At 44.1% G+C, this 15,349-nt stretch overlaps 1 protein-coding gene across 2 annotated transcripts; it reads left to right on the plus strand.

Moving 5' to 3' along the window:
• The first annotated feature begins 1,345 nt into the window (after positions 1-1,345).
• On the plus strand, positions 1,346-12,916 carry fibpa (fibroblast growth factor (acidic) intracellular binding protein a). Of its 2 annotated transcripts, XM_059011791.1 has the most exons (10): positions 1,346-1,455; positions 2,856-3,071; positions 5,352-5,578; positions 8,408-8,508; positions 9,498-9,631; positions 10,587-10,695; positions 10,935-10,998; positions 11,281-11,367; positions 11,931-12,028; positions 12,685-12,916. In XM_059011791.1, exons 1-10 carry the CDS (start codon positions 1,371-1,373, stop codon positions 12,752-12,754), a joined length of 1,191 nt encoding a protein of 396 aa, XP_058867774.1. In that variant the 5' UTR covers positions 1,346-1,370; the 3' UTR covers positions 12,755-12,916. The 2 variants fall into 2 exon arrangements, with proteins under 2 accessions (XP_058867774.1, XP_058867773.1); XM_059011790.1 differs by lacking the exons at positions 1,346-1,455; positions 2,856-3,071 and adding an exon at positions 4,668-4,893 and having other exon boundaries at positions 5,452-5,578.
• The last annotated feature ends 2,433 nt before the right edge of the window (positions 12,917-15,349 follow it).

The following is a 15,349-nucleotide window of genomic DNA, read 5'->3' on the forward strand; positions in this document are numbered from 1 at the left end:
CAATACTGCAGAACTGTATAGAGGTCTATAGGAAAGAGAGCTCCACTCTCAATACTGCAGAGCTGTATAGAGGTCTATAGGAAAGAGAACTCCACTCTCAATACTGCAGAGCTGTATAGAGGTCTATAGGAAAGAGAGCTCCACTCTCCACACTGCAGAGCTGTATAGAGGTCTATAGGAAAGAGAGCTCCACTCTCAATACTGCAGAACTGTATAGAGGTCTATAGGAAAGAGAGCTCCACTCTCCACACTGCAGAGCTGTATAGAGGTCTATAGGAAAGAGAGCTCCACTCTCAATACTGCAGAACTCTTCAGAACGATTAAAAACAAAAGAACGAAAAGGGAGAAATAAACAAGAAAAAAAAACTACAAATAAACATATTTTCTTAACTTATGATATTGTGTTTACCGGCTTTAGTCTACAGTGTTTGGGAACGTATTCAGAACTGTGCTGTAGAGAACCGAGAAAGATTCGGAGCTGAAAATGCTTGCTCTTCCGGTCGTGACGTAATTATGAAACCCGTCTATTGAGACACAAGAGCCTCTTCCTGGTGCCAACCGGCGGAAGTTCCGTGGGGAAGCAGATACGTGTGAGACCAGCAACGACAACAAACACTGACAGCGTTGTGTGACAGTTTAGAACAGACCGGGTAAGCGACGGAGGTTTTTAATTTAAATCTTTTAAAGATGTCAAGTTTCTATAGAATATTTTATACATGTTGTCGCTAGGGAAGTATTATTTTAACTCGCAAACGCCGTAATAACGTTCATTTTCTTTGTATGTGTAGCGCCGCTGGACACAAGACCTGACTTTAATTTTAACTGTCAATAAAAATAAATTAAAAAAAAAAACAGACAATTTGTTTTTACCAATATAATACTCCCCTAAGCTTTCACGCATTCACTGCACTATACAATGTCACTGTGCGTAGCCCGTTTCATTACGTAAAGAAAACTATTAACATTGAAGCAGGCTTGATGGTCCAGTGGTTACAGAAATGGGCTTAATTATTAGCATTAGGAGGTTCAAATCCCAGCTCAGCCACTGACTCTGTGTGTGTGAGAGAGACCCTGAGCAAGTTCACTTCACCTCCTTGTGGTCCGTCCTTCGGATGAGACGCAAAACAAACGAGCTCCTATTGGAAGTGACTCTGCAGCAGCAGCAGCAGTTGTTGATGAAGCAGAGTTCACCCCCCTAGTTTCTGTAAGTCGCTTTGGATAAAAGCGTCTGCTAAGTGACTCATTATTAATAATAATAATAATAATAATAATAATAATAATAATAATAAGTATTGGCTATACAGATACAGCACATTTATACAATCCTCGCTGCTGTCTCTCCCAACAGGCCTCACCCTCTTGCTGTGACCATGGCGATGGAGTTGGATGTCTTTGTGGGCAACACCACCATCATGGACGAGGATGTGTACCTGCTCTGGCTTGATGGGTATACAGGTTAGTGTGGTCTGCCCGGCTGCCACAGCCCAGACACACAATTCAGCATGGATTTAAACTGCAGGTTCATTATTGAACCGACTAGAACTCTTGTACTTGGCATAACCAGTAACAGAAACAACTGAGGCTGAAGTGACAACAGGATGCATAGGGAATTATATATATATATGAAAGAGAGCTCCCCTCTCAACACTGCAGAGGTGTATAGAGGTCTATAGGAAAGAGAACTCAGTACTGTGTAAAATTTTCCCACAGTAAAAGCACAGCAAAGTGTGATACAGCACAGTGAAAGCATGGTAAAGCACAGATAGGTCTGGTAAAGCATAGGGAAGCATTGTAAAGCACAGAGAGGTCTGGTAAAGTATAGGGAAGCATTGTAAAGGAGAGGTCTGGTAAAGCATAGGGAAGCATTGTAAAGCACAGAGAGGTCTGGTAAAGCATAGGGAAGCATTGTAAAGCACAGAGAGGTCTGGTAAAGCATAGGGAAGCATTGTGAAGCTCAGAGAGGTCTGGTAAAGCACAGGGAAGCATTGTAAAGCACAGAGAGGTCTGGTAAAGCGTAGGGAAGCATTGTAAAGCACAGGGAGGTCTGGTAAAGCATAGGGAAGCATTGTGAAGCTCAGAGAGGTCTGGTAAAGCATAGGGAAGCATTGTAAAGCACAGAGAGGTCTGGTAAAGCATAGGGAAGCATTGTAAAGCACAGAGAGGTCTGGTAAAGCATAGGGAAGCATTGTAAAGCACAGAGAGGTGTGGTAAAGCATAGGGAAACATTGTAAAGCACAGAGAGGTCTGGTAAAGCATAGGGAAGCATTGTAAAGCACAGAGAGGTGTGGTAAAGCATAGGGAAGCATTGTAAAGCACAGAGAGGTCTGGTAAAGCATAGGGAAGCATTGTAAAGCACAGAGAGGTCTGGTAAAGCACAGAGATGTGTGGTAAAGCATAGGGAAGCATTGTAAAGCACAGAGAGGTGTGGTAAAGCATAGGGAAGCATTGTAAAGCACAGAGAGGTATGGTAAAGCACAGAGATGTGTGGTAAAGCATAGGGAAGCATTGTAAAGCACAGAGAGGTCTGGTAAAGCATAGGGAAGCATTTTAAAGCACAGAGGTCTGGTAAAGCATAGGGAAGCATTGTAAAGCACAGAGAGGTCTGGTAAAGCATAGGGAAGCATTGTAAAGCACAGAGAGGTCTGGTAAAGCATAGGGAAGCATTGTAAAGCACAGAGAGGTCTGGTAAAGCACAGGTAAGCATTGTAAAGCACAGAGAGGTCTGGTAAAGCATAGGGAAGCATTGTAAAGCACAGAGAGGTCTGGTAAAGCATAGGGAAGCATTGTAAAGCACAGAGAGGTCTGGTAAAGCACAGGTAAGCATTGTAAATCTCTCCCCCGCTCCCTGTCCTCAGTGAGCGACGCGGTGAGTATGCGGATGAAGAGCGGGATCTTGGAGCAGTGTGGAGCCTCGCAGGACGTCCTGGAGAGCGACACCATGGATCATTACCGCACCTTCCAGATGACAGAGAGGCTGCTGCACAACCCCTCCAAACTGGTGAACCAGCTGCTGTTCCAGATCCCCCCGCACAGGCAAAACATGCTCATCGAGAGGTGGGGGGGGGGCGCGGGTGTCTTTTAAGGAGCCCTTCTAAAAGTTTTCCACAGTAAAAGCACAACACAGTGTAATAAAGCATAGGGAATCATTGTAAAGCACAGAGAGGTCTGGTAAAGCATAGGGAAGCATTGTAAAGCATAGAGAGGTCTGGTAAAGCATAGGGAAGCATTGTAAAGCACAGAGAGGTCTGGTAAAGCATAGGGAATCATTGTAAAGCACAGAGAGATGTGGTAAAGCATAGGGAAGCATTGTAAAGCACAGAGAGGTATGGTAAAGCACAGAGATGTGTGGTAAAGCATAGGGAAGCATTGTAAAGCACAGAGAGGTCTGGTAAAGCACAGAGATGTGTGGTAAAGCATAGGGAAGCATTGTAAAGCACAGAGAGGTCTGGTAAAGCATAGGGAAGCATTTTAAAGCACAGAGGTCTGGTAAAGCATAGGGAAGCATTGTAAAGCACAGAGAGGTCTGGTAAAGCATAGGGAAGCATTGTAAAGCACAGAGAGGTCTGGTAAAGCATAGGGAAGCATTGTAAAGCACAGAGAGGTCTGGTAAAGCGTAGGGAAGCATTGTAAAGCACAGGGAGGTCTGGTAAAGCATAGGGAAGCATTGTGAAGCTCAGAGAGGTCTGGTAAAGCATAGGGAAGCATTGTAAAGCACAGAGAGGTCTGGTAAAGCATAGGGAAGCATTGTAAAGCACAGAGAGGTCTGGTAAAGCATAGGGAAGCATTGTAAAGCACAGAGAGGTGTGGTAAAGCATAGGGAAACATTGTAAAGCACAGAGAGGTCTGGTAAAGCATAGGGAAGCATTGTAAAGCACAGAGAGGTGTGGTAAAGCATAGGGAAGCATTGTAAAGCACAGAGAGGTCTGGTAAAGCATAGGGAAGCATTGTAAAGCACAGAGAGGTCTGGTAAAGCACAGAGATGTGTGGTAAAGCATAGGGAAGCATTGTAAAGCACAGAGAGGTGTGGTAAAGCATAGGGAAGCATTGTAAAGCACAGAGAGGTATGGTAAAGCACAGAGATGTGTGGTAAAGCATAGGGAAGCATTGTAAAGCACAGAGAGGTCTGGTAAAGCATAGGGAAGCATTTTAAAGCACAGAGGTCTGGTAAAGCATAGGGAAGCATTGTAAAGCACAGAGAGGTCTGGTAAAGCATAGGGAAGCATTGTAAAGCACAGAGAGGTGTGGTAAAGCATAGGGAAGCATTGTAAAGCACAGAGAGGTCTGGTAAAGCATAGGGAAGCATTGTAAAGCACAGAGAGGTCTGGTAAAGCATAGGGAAGCATTGTAAAGCACAGAGAGGTCTGGTAAAGCACAGGTAAGCATTGTAAAGCACAGAGAGGTCTGGTAAAGCATAGGGAAGCATTGTAAAGCACAGAGAGGTCTGGTAAAGCATAGGGAAGCATTGTAAAGCACAGAGAGGTCTGGTAAAGCATAGGGAAGCATTGTAAAGCACAGAGAGGTGTGGTAAAGCATAGGGAAGCATTGTAAAGCACAGAGAGGTCTGGTAAAGCATAGGGAAGCATTGTAAAGCACAGAGAGGTCTGGTAAAGCATAGGGAAGCATTGTAAAGCACAGAGAGGTCTGGTAAAGCACAGGTAAGCATTGTAAATCTGTCCCCCGCTCCCTGTCCTCAGTGAGCGACGCGGTGAGTATGCGGATGAAGAGCGGGATCTTGGAGCAGTGTGGAGCCTCGCAGGACGTCCTGGAGAGCGACACCATGGATCATTACCGCACCTTCCAGATGACAGAGAGGCTGCTGCACAACCCCTCCAAACTGGTGAACCAGCTGCTGTTCCAGATCCCCCCGCACAGGCAAAACATGCTCATCGAGAGGTGGGGGGGGGGGGCGCGGGTGTCTTTTAAGGAGCCCTTCTAAAAGTTTCCCACAGTAAAAGCATAACACAGTGTAATAAAGCATAGGGAATCATTGTAAAGCACAGAGAGGTCTGGTAAAGCATAGGGAAGCATTGTAAAGCATAGAGAGGTCTGGTAAAGCATAGGGAAGCATTGTAAAGCACAGAGAGGTCTGGTAAAGCATAGGGAATCATTGTAAAGCACAGAGAGATGTGGTAAAGCATAGGGAAGCATTGTAAAGCATAGAGAGGTCTGGTAAAGCATAGGGAAGCATTGTAAAGCACAGAGAGGTCTGGTAAAGCATAGGAAAGCATTGTAAAGCACAGAGAGGGATGGTAAAGCATAGGGAAGCATTGTAAAGCACAGAGAGGTATGGTAAAGCATAGGAAAGCATTGTAAAGCACAGAGAGGGATGGTAAAGCAAAAAACATGGTAAGCTATTGTAAAAATTACCGTGCAAAAATGCTATAAAATACTGAACCCCTTCTCTCCCTCCCTTGCTCCCTCCCTCCCTCCCTCGCTCGCTCTCACTGGCAGGTACTATGCCTTCGACGAGGCCTTCGTGCGGGAGGTCCTGGGGAAGAAGCTGTCTAAGGGCACTAAGAAGGACCTGGACGACGTCAGCGCCAAGACTGGCATCACGCTGAAGAGCTGCCGACGACAGGTGAGCGAGAGAGAGGGAGAGAAAATACCATTGAATACCATAGCATACACAACCACACAATACATTACAATACCACTCCATACAGAACCACACAATACATTACAATACCACTCCATACAGAACCACACAATACATTACAGCACAATACCACTGCATACAGAACCACACAATACATTACAATACCACTGCATACAGAACCACACAATACATTACAATACCACTGCATACAGAACCACACAATACATTACAATACCACTCCATACAGAACCACACAATACATTACAATACCACTGCATACAGAACCACACAATACATTACAATACCACTGCATACAGAACCACACAATACATTACAATACCACTCCATACAGAACCACACAATACATTACAGCACAATACCACTCCATACAGAACCACACAATACATTACAGCACAATACCACTCCATACAGAACCACACAATACATTACAGCACAATACCACTCCATACAGAACCACACAATACATTACAATACCACTCCATACAGAACCACACAATACAGCACAATACCACTCCATACAGAACCACACAATACATTACAGCACAATACAGAACCACACAATACATTACAGCACAATACCACTCCATACAGAACCACACAATACATTACAGCACAATACCACTGCATACAGAACCACACAATACATTACAATACCACTCCATACAGAACCACACAATACATTACAATACCACTGCATACAGAACCACACAATACATTACAGCACAATACCACTGCATACAGAACCACACAATACATTACAATACCACTCCATACAGAACCACACAATACATTAGAGCACAATACCACTGCATACAGAACCACACAATACATTACAATACCACTCCATACAGAACCACACAATACATTACAATACCACTCCATACAGAACCACACAATACATTACAATACCACTCCATACAGAACCACACAATACATTACAATACCACTCCATACAGAACCACACAATACATTACAGCACAATACCACTGCATACAGAACCACACAATACATTACAATACCACTCCATACAGAACCACACAATACATTACAATACCACTCCATACAGAACCACACAATACATTACAATACCACTCCATACAGAACCACACAATACATTACAGCACAATACCACTGCATACAGAACCACACAATACATTACAATACCACTCCATACAGAACCACACAATACATTACAATACCACTCCATACAGAACCACACAATACATTACAATACCACTGCATACAGAACCACACAATACATTACAATACCACTCCATACAGAACCACACAATACATTACAGCACAATACCACTCCATACAGAACCACACAATACATTACAGCACAATACAGAACCACACAATACATTACAGCACAATACCACTCCATACAGAACCACACAATACATTACAGCACAATACCACTCCATACAGAACCACACAGTACATTACAATACCACTGCATACAGAACCACACAATACATTACAGCACAATACCACTCCATACAGAACCACACAATACATTACAGCACAATACAGAACCACACAATACATTACAGCACAATACCACTCCATACAGAACCACACAATACATTACAGCACAATACCACTCCATACAGAACCACACAATACATTACAATACCACTGCATACAGAACCACACAATACATTGCAATACCACTGCATACAGAACCACACAATACATTACAATACCACTGCATACAGAACCACACAATACATTACAGCACAATACCACTGCATACAGAACCACACAATACATTACAGCACAATACCACTGCATACAGAACCACACAATACATTACAGCACAATACAGAACCACACAATACATTACAGCACAATACCACTCCATACAGAACCACACAATACATTACAGCACAATACAGAACCACACAATACATTACAGCACAATACAGAACCACACAATACATTACAGCACAATACCACTCCATACAGAACCACACAATACATTACAGCACAATACAGAACCAGACAATACATTACAGCACAATACCACTCCATACAGAACCACACAATACATTACAGCACAATACAGAACCACACAATACATTACAGCACAATACCACTCCATACAGAACCACACAATACATTACAGCACAATACAGAACCAGACAATACATTACAGCACAATACCACTCCATACAGAACCACACAATACATTACAGCACAATACCACTCCATACAGAACCACACAATACATTACAGCACAATACCACTCCATACAGAACCACACAATACATTACAGCACAATACCACTCCATACAGAACCACACAATACATTACAATACCACTGCATACAGAACCACACAATACATTACAATACCACTCCATACAGAACCACACAATACATTACAATACCACTCCATACAGAACCACACAATACATTACAATACCACTCCATACAGAACCACACAATACATTACAGCACAATACCACTCCATACAGAACCACACAATACATTACAGCACAATACCACTCCATACAGAACCACACAATACATTACAGCACAATACAGAACCAGACAATACATTACAGCACAATACCACTCCATACAGAACCACACAATACATTACATTGCAATACAATATTCTACATTACAATACAACACTGAACTATAACCACACCAGACTGTACAAAGCAAAACAATACATATCGTTGCCTTACTGTATCAGAGCCTGTTTTGGGGGGAACGATCGGAATACCCCCATTGTGACACCCCCCCCCCCACCCTCTCTTTGTCTCTCCACTCCCCAGTTTGACAATTTCAAACGCGTGTTCAAGGTAGTGGAGGAGATGAAAGGACCGTTAGTGGAGAACATCCATCAGAACTTCCTGCTGTCGGACCGGCTGGCCAGGTGAGCTCCTCGGAACCGGTCCTCGGGTGAAGGGAGGGGGGGAACCCCGAAATCCGATCCTGGTTTTCGTTTCCATAGCAACTAGCAACCTCGATCATGTCGGGTCATTAAACTGATGTTTCTTGCAGCCAGTTAAATGCTGCGTGGGCGGGCTTTATTGAGTAGCCATGAGGATGGGTGGTCCCAATGGTTAGAGAAAGGGGGTCTTGATAACAGGAGGTTCAAATCCCGGCTCAGCCACTCACTCCCTGTGTGTGTGTGTGTGTGTGTGTGTGTGAGACCCTGAGCAAGTCACTTCACCTCCTTGTGCTCTGTCCTTCGGATGAGACGTAAAACAAACAAGGTCCTATTGGAAGTGACTCTGCAGCAGCAGCAGCAGCAGCAGTTGTTGATGAAGCAGAGTTCACCCTCCTAGTCTCTGCAAGCCGCTTTGGATAAAAGCCTCCGCTAATTGACTCAATAATAATAGTAGTTGCATCCATTCCAGGTTTTACTACAGGTTTGATTTTAGTGTGTTTTACTACAAGCTCAGGTCTGTCTTATTAAACTCCCAGTAAAACCAGGAGTGGATCAGACTGCACTAAAAAGAGTCCGTCACAAATTCAACGATAAACATTTAGAGGAGAAGGCTTGAAGACACAGAGTAATGCTAAATAATAATAATAATAATAATATATATATATTTTTTTTATTTCTTAGCAGACGCCCTTATCCAGGGCGACTTACAATTGTTACAAGATATCACATTATTTTACATACAATTCCCCATTTATACAGTTGGGTTTTTACTGGAGCAATCTAGGTAAAGTACCTTGCTCAAGGGTACAGCTGCAGTGTCCCCCCCACCTGGGATTGAACCCACGACCCTCCGGTCAAGAGTCCAGAGCCCTAACCACTACTCCACACTATTATAATAATAATAATAATAATTAATGATAATTATTAATGATAGTGAATGGGTTGCTCAGCGCTTGCTTTGTCTCTTGCAGGGACTATGCTGCCATAGTGTTCTTTGCTAACAGTCGCTTCGAGACGGGTAAGAAGAAGCTTCAATACCTGACCTTTGAGGACTTCGCCTTCTGCGCTGAGCAGCTGATCCAAAACTGGACTCTGGGAGCCGTGGGTAAGGCTGGACACGCACACGCACGCGCACACGCGCACACGCACACACACACACACACACAACATGTTTGCATTCCTATATTTGTGGGGACTTCTCATTGACTCTCACTATATTTTTATTGACTGTTTCTAACTCCAGTCAGACAAAACTCCATACCATACCTGGCTTAATACCAGGAGGTTCAAATCCCACCTCAGCCACTGGCTCACTGTGTGTGTGACCCTGAGCAAGTCGCTTCACCTCCTTGTGCTCCGTCCTTCGGAAGAGACGTCAAACAAACGAGGTCCTATTGGAAGTGACTCTGCAGCAGCAGCAGTTGTTGATGAAGCAGAGTTCACCCCCCCTAGTCTCTGCGAGTCGCTTTGGATAAAAGCATCTGCTAAATAATAACTAATAATAATAATAATAACAATCACAATTGTAACTGTACATAATTAATTGCAGAGACCATGTCACTGTAGATCTAACTCACTGTAATCCTAACCTGTTGCATCCTAGTTCATATTGGATTCTAGTAGTGTTATTATTATACATAGCATCCTAGTTCATCTTGGATTCTAGTAGTGTTATTATTATACATAGCATCCTAGTTCATATTGGATTCTAGTAGTGTTATTATTATACACAGCATCCTAGTTCATATTGTATTCTAGTAGTGTTATTATTATACAGAGCATCCTAGTTCATATTGGATTCTAGTAGTGTTATTATTATACACAGCATCCTAGTTCATATTGTATTCTAGTAGTGTTATTATTATACACAGCATCCTAGTTCATATTGGATTCTAGTAGTGTTATTATTATACACAGCATCCTAGTTCATATTGGATTCTAGTAGTGTTATTATTTGCACTTGCTGTAAACTACACTGTGTTTAAATATGAAGCTTGCATTGTAACCCTGCGCTGCCCTGTCAAATACAATAATAATGTTATTATTACATTTGTTTCTAGACAGCATGGTGGAAGATATGGATGTGGATTTAGACAAAGAGTTTCTCCAGGATTTGAAGGATCTCAAAGTCCTTATTACAGACAAGGATATGATGGACCAGCATAAGAGGTCAGGAGCGATGATGATGATGATGATGATGATGATGATGATGATTGTTGTAGTTTTTCCCATCTACTTAACTGACAAAAAAAGTGGCATTTCGAAATCTAACATGAAATACTACTGTATGACTATTATGGCTTCCGGTAGACAATCCTAAAATCCTAGGTGCTGCAGAAGTTTCAGCCACAGCTGTCTGTTACGCCTTTTCTCTTAGCTTTAATACGCAGTCCTTTTTTTCTCCCTAGTTTGGTCTGCACTGCGTTGAGAGGAAAGCTGCAGGTCTTCAGTGAAATGGAGGGGAGCTTCAAGGTGACACTGTTGCTCTCTTCTCCATACAATCAGCTACAAACCAATATCTATCTACAGGGAGGGAAATAAGACTCCTGTTGCACAGCAGTGTGATCCAGTCCTAGTTTCACTAGGAGTTTAATAATCAGACACACCTGAGCTTGTTAGCTAGACACACTGGGGGCTGATCAAGCTGGTAGCAGTAAAACCTGGACTGGATCACGCTGCTGTGCAATAGGAGTCTGATTCCCAGCCCTGGGGTTTGCAATGTGAAATGATGATTTGATGTGCTTTGGTTGACAGAATCTGTCCCGAGGGCTGGTAAACATCGCTGGGAAACTAATGAACAACAAGGATGTGCGAGATCTCTTCATCGACCTGGTGGAGAAGGTGGGTGGGGAGGGGGGCTTCGATGAGGAACAGGGGGGGCTGGCAAAACTGGTACAGAATTCACCCGCGGATTATTCCGTTATCGGATTATCAGGATGGAGCTCTGCACTGAAATCAGGTGCTGACGATCGGGGGGGGGGCTGATCGGGGGGGGGGGGGGGCTGATTCCCCGTTCAGAGTGCTCACAAACAGCTGCTTGGGTTTGTGACGATCGCTGCTTTTCTTAAAGACTCTGCGGAGAACAGCGACCCACACGAACCCAAGCAGCTGTTTCTGAATTTGCTCTGAACGGGGAATCAGTACCCGCCCCCCCTCCCCGATCCACACCAGCGACCCCTCGCCCTGATTCTCAGCACCTGATTTCAATTGCTAGACCCTAAAATCGTCGAGATACGACAAAACGCCTTAAGAGAGCTTAAGAGGACTTCAGCTATGTGTGACTTCGCTGATTTTGGTTCTAGTTTTGTAAAACAGGAGATAAGACAGACACCCCCCCCCAAATCCTGATCTGGACCCCAACCCCCCCCCCCCCGCCTGAGCCGTCTCTCTTGTGTCTTTATCAGTTTATTGAGCCATGCAAGTCGGACAAATGGAGCTTAAATGACGTGCGCCTCTTCCTGACGCAGCACACCAACTCCGTGCGAGCGCTCGACGCATTCAAGTGAGTATCGAACCCGGATCCACCCGGGCCAGTACGTTACAACTGCAGGGTTAGAAACTCACACTAGCCCTGCTGCTGCTGCACCCAGTCCTGGGGTTCAGAGCTCCCCTCAATGAAGTCTAGTATTATTATTATTATTATTATTATTATTATTATTATTATTAATATTGAAATGATCAGGAGCCAGGAGTTTGAGCAGGGTTAGAAACTCACACTAGCCCTGCTGCTGCACCCAGTCCTGGGGTTCAGAACTCCCCTCAATGAAGTCTAGTATTATTAGTATTAATATTGAAATGATCAGGAGCCAGGAGTTTGAGCAGGGTTAGAAACTCACACTAGCCCTGCTGCTGCTGCTGCTGCTGCTGCTGCACCCAGTCCTGGAGTTCAGAACTCCCTAGCTTGGGTTTCTAATCCTGCTCAAATTCCAAACTGAAACCCAAGACTGGGTGTATAAATTGTCAGCCAAATCATCTAAATAATTACAGCCAGCTGAGGCACCAGCCCAGTTTGCTCAGTAGATGGCGCCATTGTTTCATGCAGCTCTCTTTATTAAAACCTGAGGGATTGAAAACCGGGGGTCTGTGTTTTGTCCTGTCCTGGTTACTCACTCTCTCTCTCTCTCTCTCTCTCTCTCTCTCTCTCTCTCTCCTCTGCAGGCACCAGGCAGTGTGGGAGAGATACATGAGAGTGATTCAGAGCTGCATCCTGAAGATGTACCACGACTAGCCCCTCCCCCCTCCCCCCTGGGACACGTTCTTCATCTTCCTAGTCTTCATCTTCTGGTTTTGCTTTGTCTATCATTTTGTGTTTCAGTCTGTGACGCGTCCGAGTACAGCCGACACACCAGAGCATAAGCATTAAACTAGCCCCCCATCCCTGCCCCCCCCCCCCCACCAATAAGACATCGGAAGGTCACCTGTGAAATACACCACCTAGAACAAACGTGGGACTTGTTCCGCCCGCTGGGGGTCAGTGTTTCCGGGGGGACCGGTTATTGGTTGCACCAGTTGAGCTTGGGGAGAGAAAGCCCATTTAAGACCACAAGAGCCTTTTTAAAAAAAAAATTATTATTTATTTATTTTATTTTTATATATAAAGTCCCCAGGATTGCGACAACTGAACCAGAAAATGACACAAAGTGAATCTAAACGAGCAGAAGACGAAAGATGGATTGGTTTAGATAAGTGTGTTGTTTCAGAGCTGCGCCAAGTTTTTATTGAGTGGTTTGAGATAAAGATTTTGCAGGGGTGGGGTGGGGGGGGGGGGGGGTGAGTATGGACTCTTCTAGGGCAAGCTGGCCATTTTGAACTTGACCCCCCCCCCTCCTCTCTCACTGCCCAATCTTGTCGCTCTGTTTCGGGGTCACTTTGAAATTGACCTAAGCTTTGAGCTGGGAGACGTCCACATCACAGTGAACTGTGAGATCTTCAGACAGACCCTTCACACAGAATCCCCGTCCCGTTCCTGATCAATGTAAATACCAAACCCTGTGTAGGGATCGGCTCTCTGTAGAGATTCATGGAAATGTTGTTGATGTGTATGTGTCAACGTTTTAAATAAAATGTTTAAAAAAAAAAAAAAAAGCATTTTCCTTTTTAAATAATTATTATTTATTATTTTGTATACTGAAATGGTGCTCTGTTGACAGTTGCTTCCCTAGTCCACGCAACGACACAAATTCCTGGCTTTTCACAAAGACAGTAAAAAAAAAAATATATATATATATATGTTTTGTAAAAGAAATTGTCTGTGTGTGTCTTTCGTGTGTGTGAGCCTCATTTTAATGACCCCCCCCATGTGTGTGTGTGTGTGTCTGTCTGTGTGTCTTTCGTGCATGTGTGTGTGTGTGTGTGAGCCTCATTTTAATGACCCCCCCCCCATGTGTGTGTGTGTGTGTCTGTCTGTGTGTCTTTCGTGCATGTGTGTGTGTGTGTGTGAGCCTCATTTTAATGACCCCCCCCCATGTGTGTGTGTGTGTGTCTGTCTGTGTGTCTTTCGTGCATGTGTGTGTGTGTGTGTGTGTGTGTGAACCTCATTTTAATGACCCCCCCTCCCCCATAAAGCCAACGACAACTGGTGTGCATTTTTTTGTGGCTGGTGTTTGTGATTTGTTTGTGAGGTGTTTTCTCAGCTCTGTTTGATTTAGTTTTGTAGCAGCCCCCCCCCCCCCGTGCTTTGATCCCCGAGTCGCTCAGCTGTCTCTGTCCGTTTCTCTCCCCTGGGTGTTAAACAGCCCCCGGGCGCTGGAGGGACTGTGAAGAACTGTTTTTTTTTTGGTTTGTTTGTTTTTAGCCATTAAGGGATGATGACCTTATTTTAGGATGGGCTGCTTTGTACTTTTCTGGAGCATTTTTAACATCTGTCTGTTATTGAAATTTTCTCTTTAACTATATTCTTATGATAACTTACTCCTGTAATTTTGTTTGCCGCAAATGTGAAGTCTCAATGTAACTGATAATTCTGTGAATCTAGTTTTGATATGCTTTACCAGACCTCTCTGTGCTTTACAATGCTTCCCTATGCTTTACCACACCTCTCTGTGCTTTACAATGCTTCCCTATGCTTTACCAGACCTCTCTGTGCTTTACAATGCTTCCCTATGCTTTACCAGACCTCTCTGTGCTTTGCAATGCTCCCCTATGCTTTACCAGACCTCTCTGTGCTTTCCAATGTTTCCCTATGCTTTACCAGACCTCTCTGTGCTTTACAATGCTTCCCTATGCTTTACCAGACCTCTCTGTGCTTTACAATGCTTCCCTATGCTTTACCAGACCTCTCTGTGCTTTACAATGCTTCCCTATGCTTTACCAGACCTCTCTGTGCTTTACAATGCTTCCCTATGCTTTACCAGACCTCTCTGTGCTTTACAATGCTTCCCTATGCTTTGCCATCTCTGTTGTGGGATACTTGTATTCCTTGGGGGGTGGGGGGGTGTCTCTTGTTTTGGTAGGTGTTGGGTTCTGTGAGGTGGGGTGCTGGGGGTGTCTCTTGTTTTGGTGGGTGTTGGGTTCTGGGGGTGTCTCTTGTTTTGGTGGGTGTTGGGTTCTGTGAGGTGTTGCTTGCTGGCCGGTGGGGCTGACACAGCTGTCTCAGGGTGACCTAACTGAGACACCGGGCTTCCTTTCCTGGTGATCCCAACACAGCGGAACATTCCCAAAGGGAAGGCGCGGCGTCCCAATGCAGAGACACGTAGAAATGATCCAGGTGGAGTGTTCACACCGTTTCATGTGTGAAACATTAAAGGAGCTTGGAAACCAAAAAAAATAAAAAAAATTAGTTACTGAAAATTATTTCAATTTGTCAATGGGGGGGGGGTGGAAT

Source organism: Acipenser ruthenus, chromosome 43 (assembly GCF_902713425.1).
Source record: "Acipenser ruthenus chromosome 43, fAciRut3.2 maternal haplotype, whole genome shotgun sequence".
Lineage (NCBI taxonomy): Eukaryota > Metazoa > Chordata > Actinopteri > Acipenseriformes > Acipenseridae > Acipenser > Acipenser ruthenus.

Excerpts from the sequence above, each read along its gene's own strand:
- fibpa (XM_059011791.1), top strand. The coding sequence starts at position 1,371 with ATGGCGATGGAGTTGGATGTCTTTGTGGGCAACACCACCATCATGGAC. Across the intron at positions 9,632-10,586 it reads CTGGACTCTGGGAGCCGTGG|ACAGCATGGTGGAAGATATG; the intron begins GTAAGGCTGGAC and ends ATTTGTTTCTAG. Across the intron at positions 12,029-12,684 it reads CGAGCGCTCGACGCATTCAA|GCACCAGGCAGTGTGGGAGA; the intron begins GTGAGTATCGAA and ends TCTCCTCTGCAG.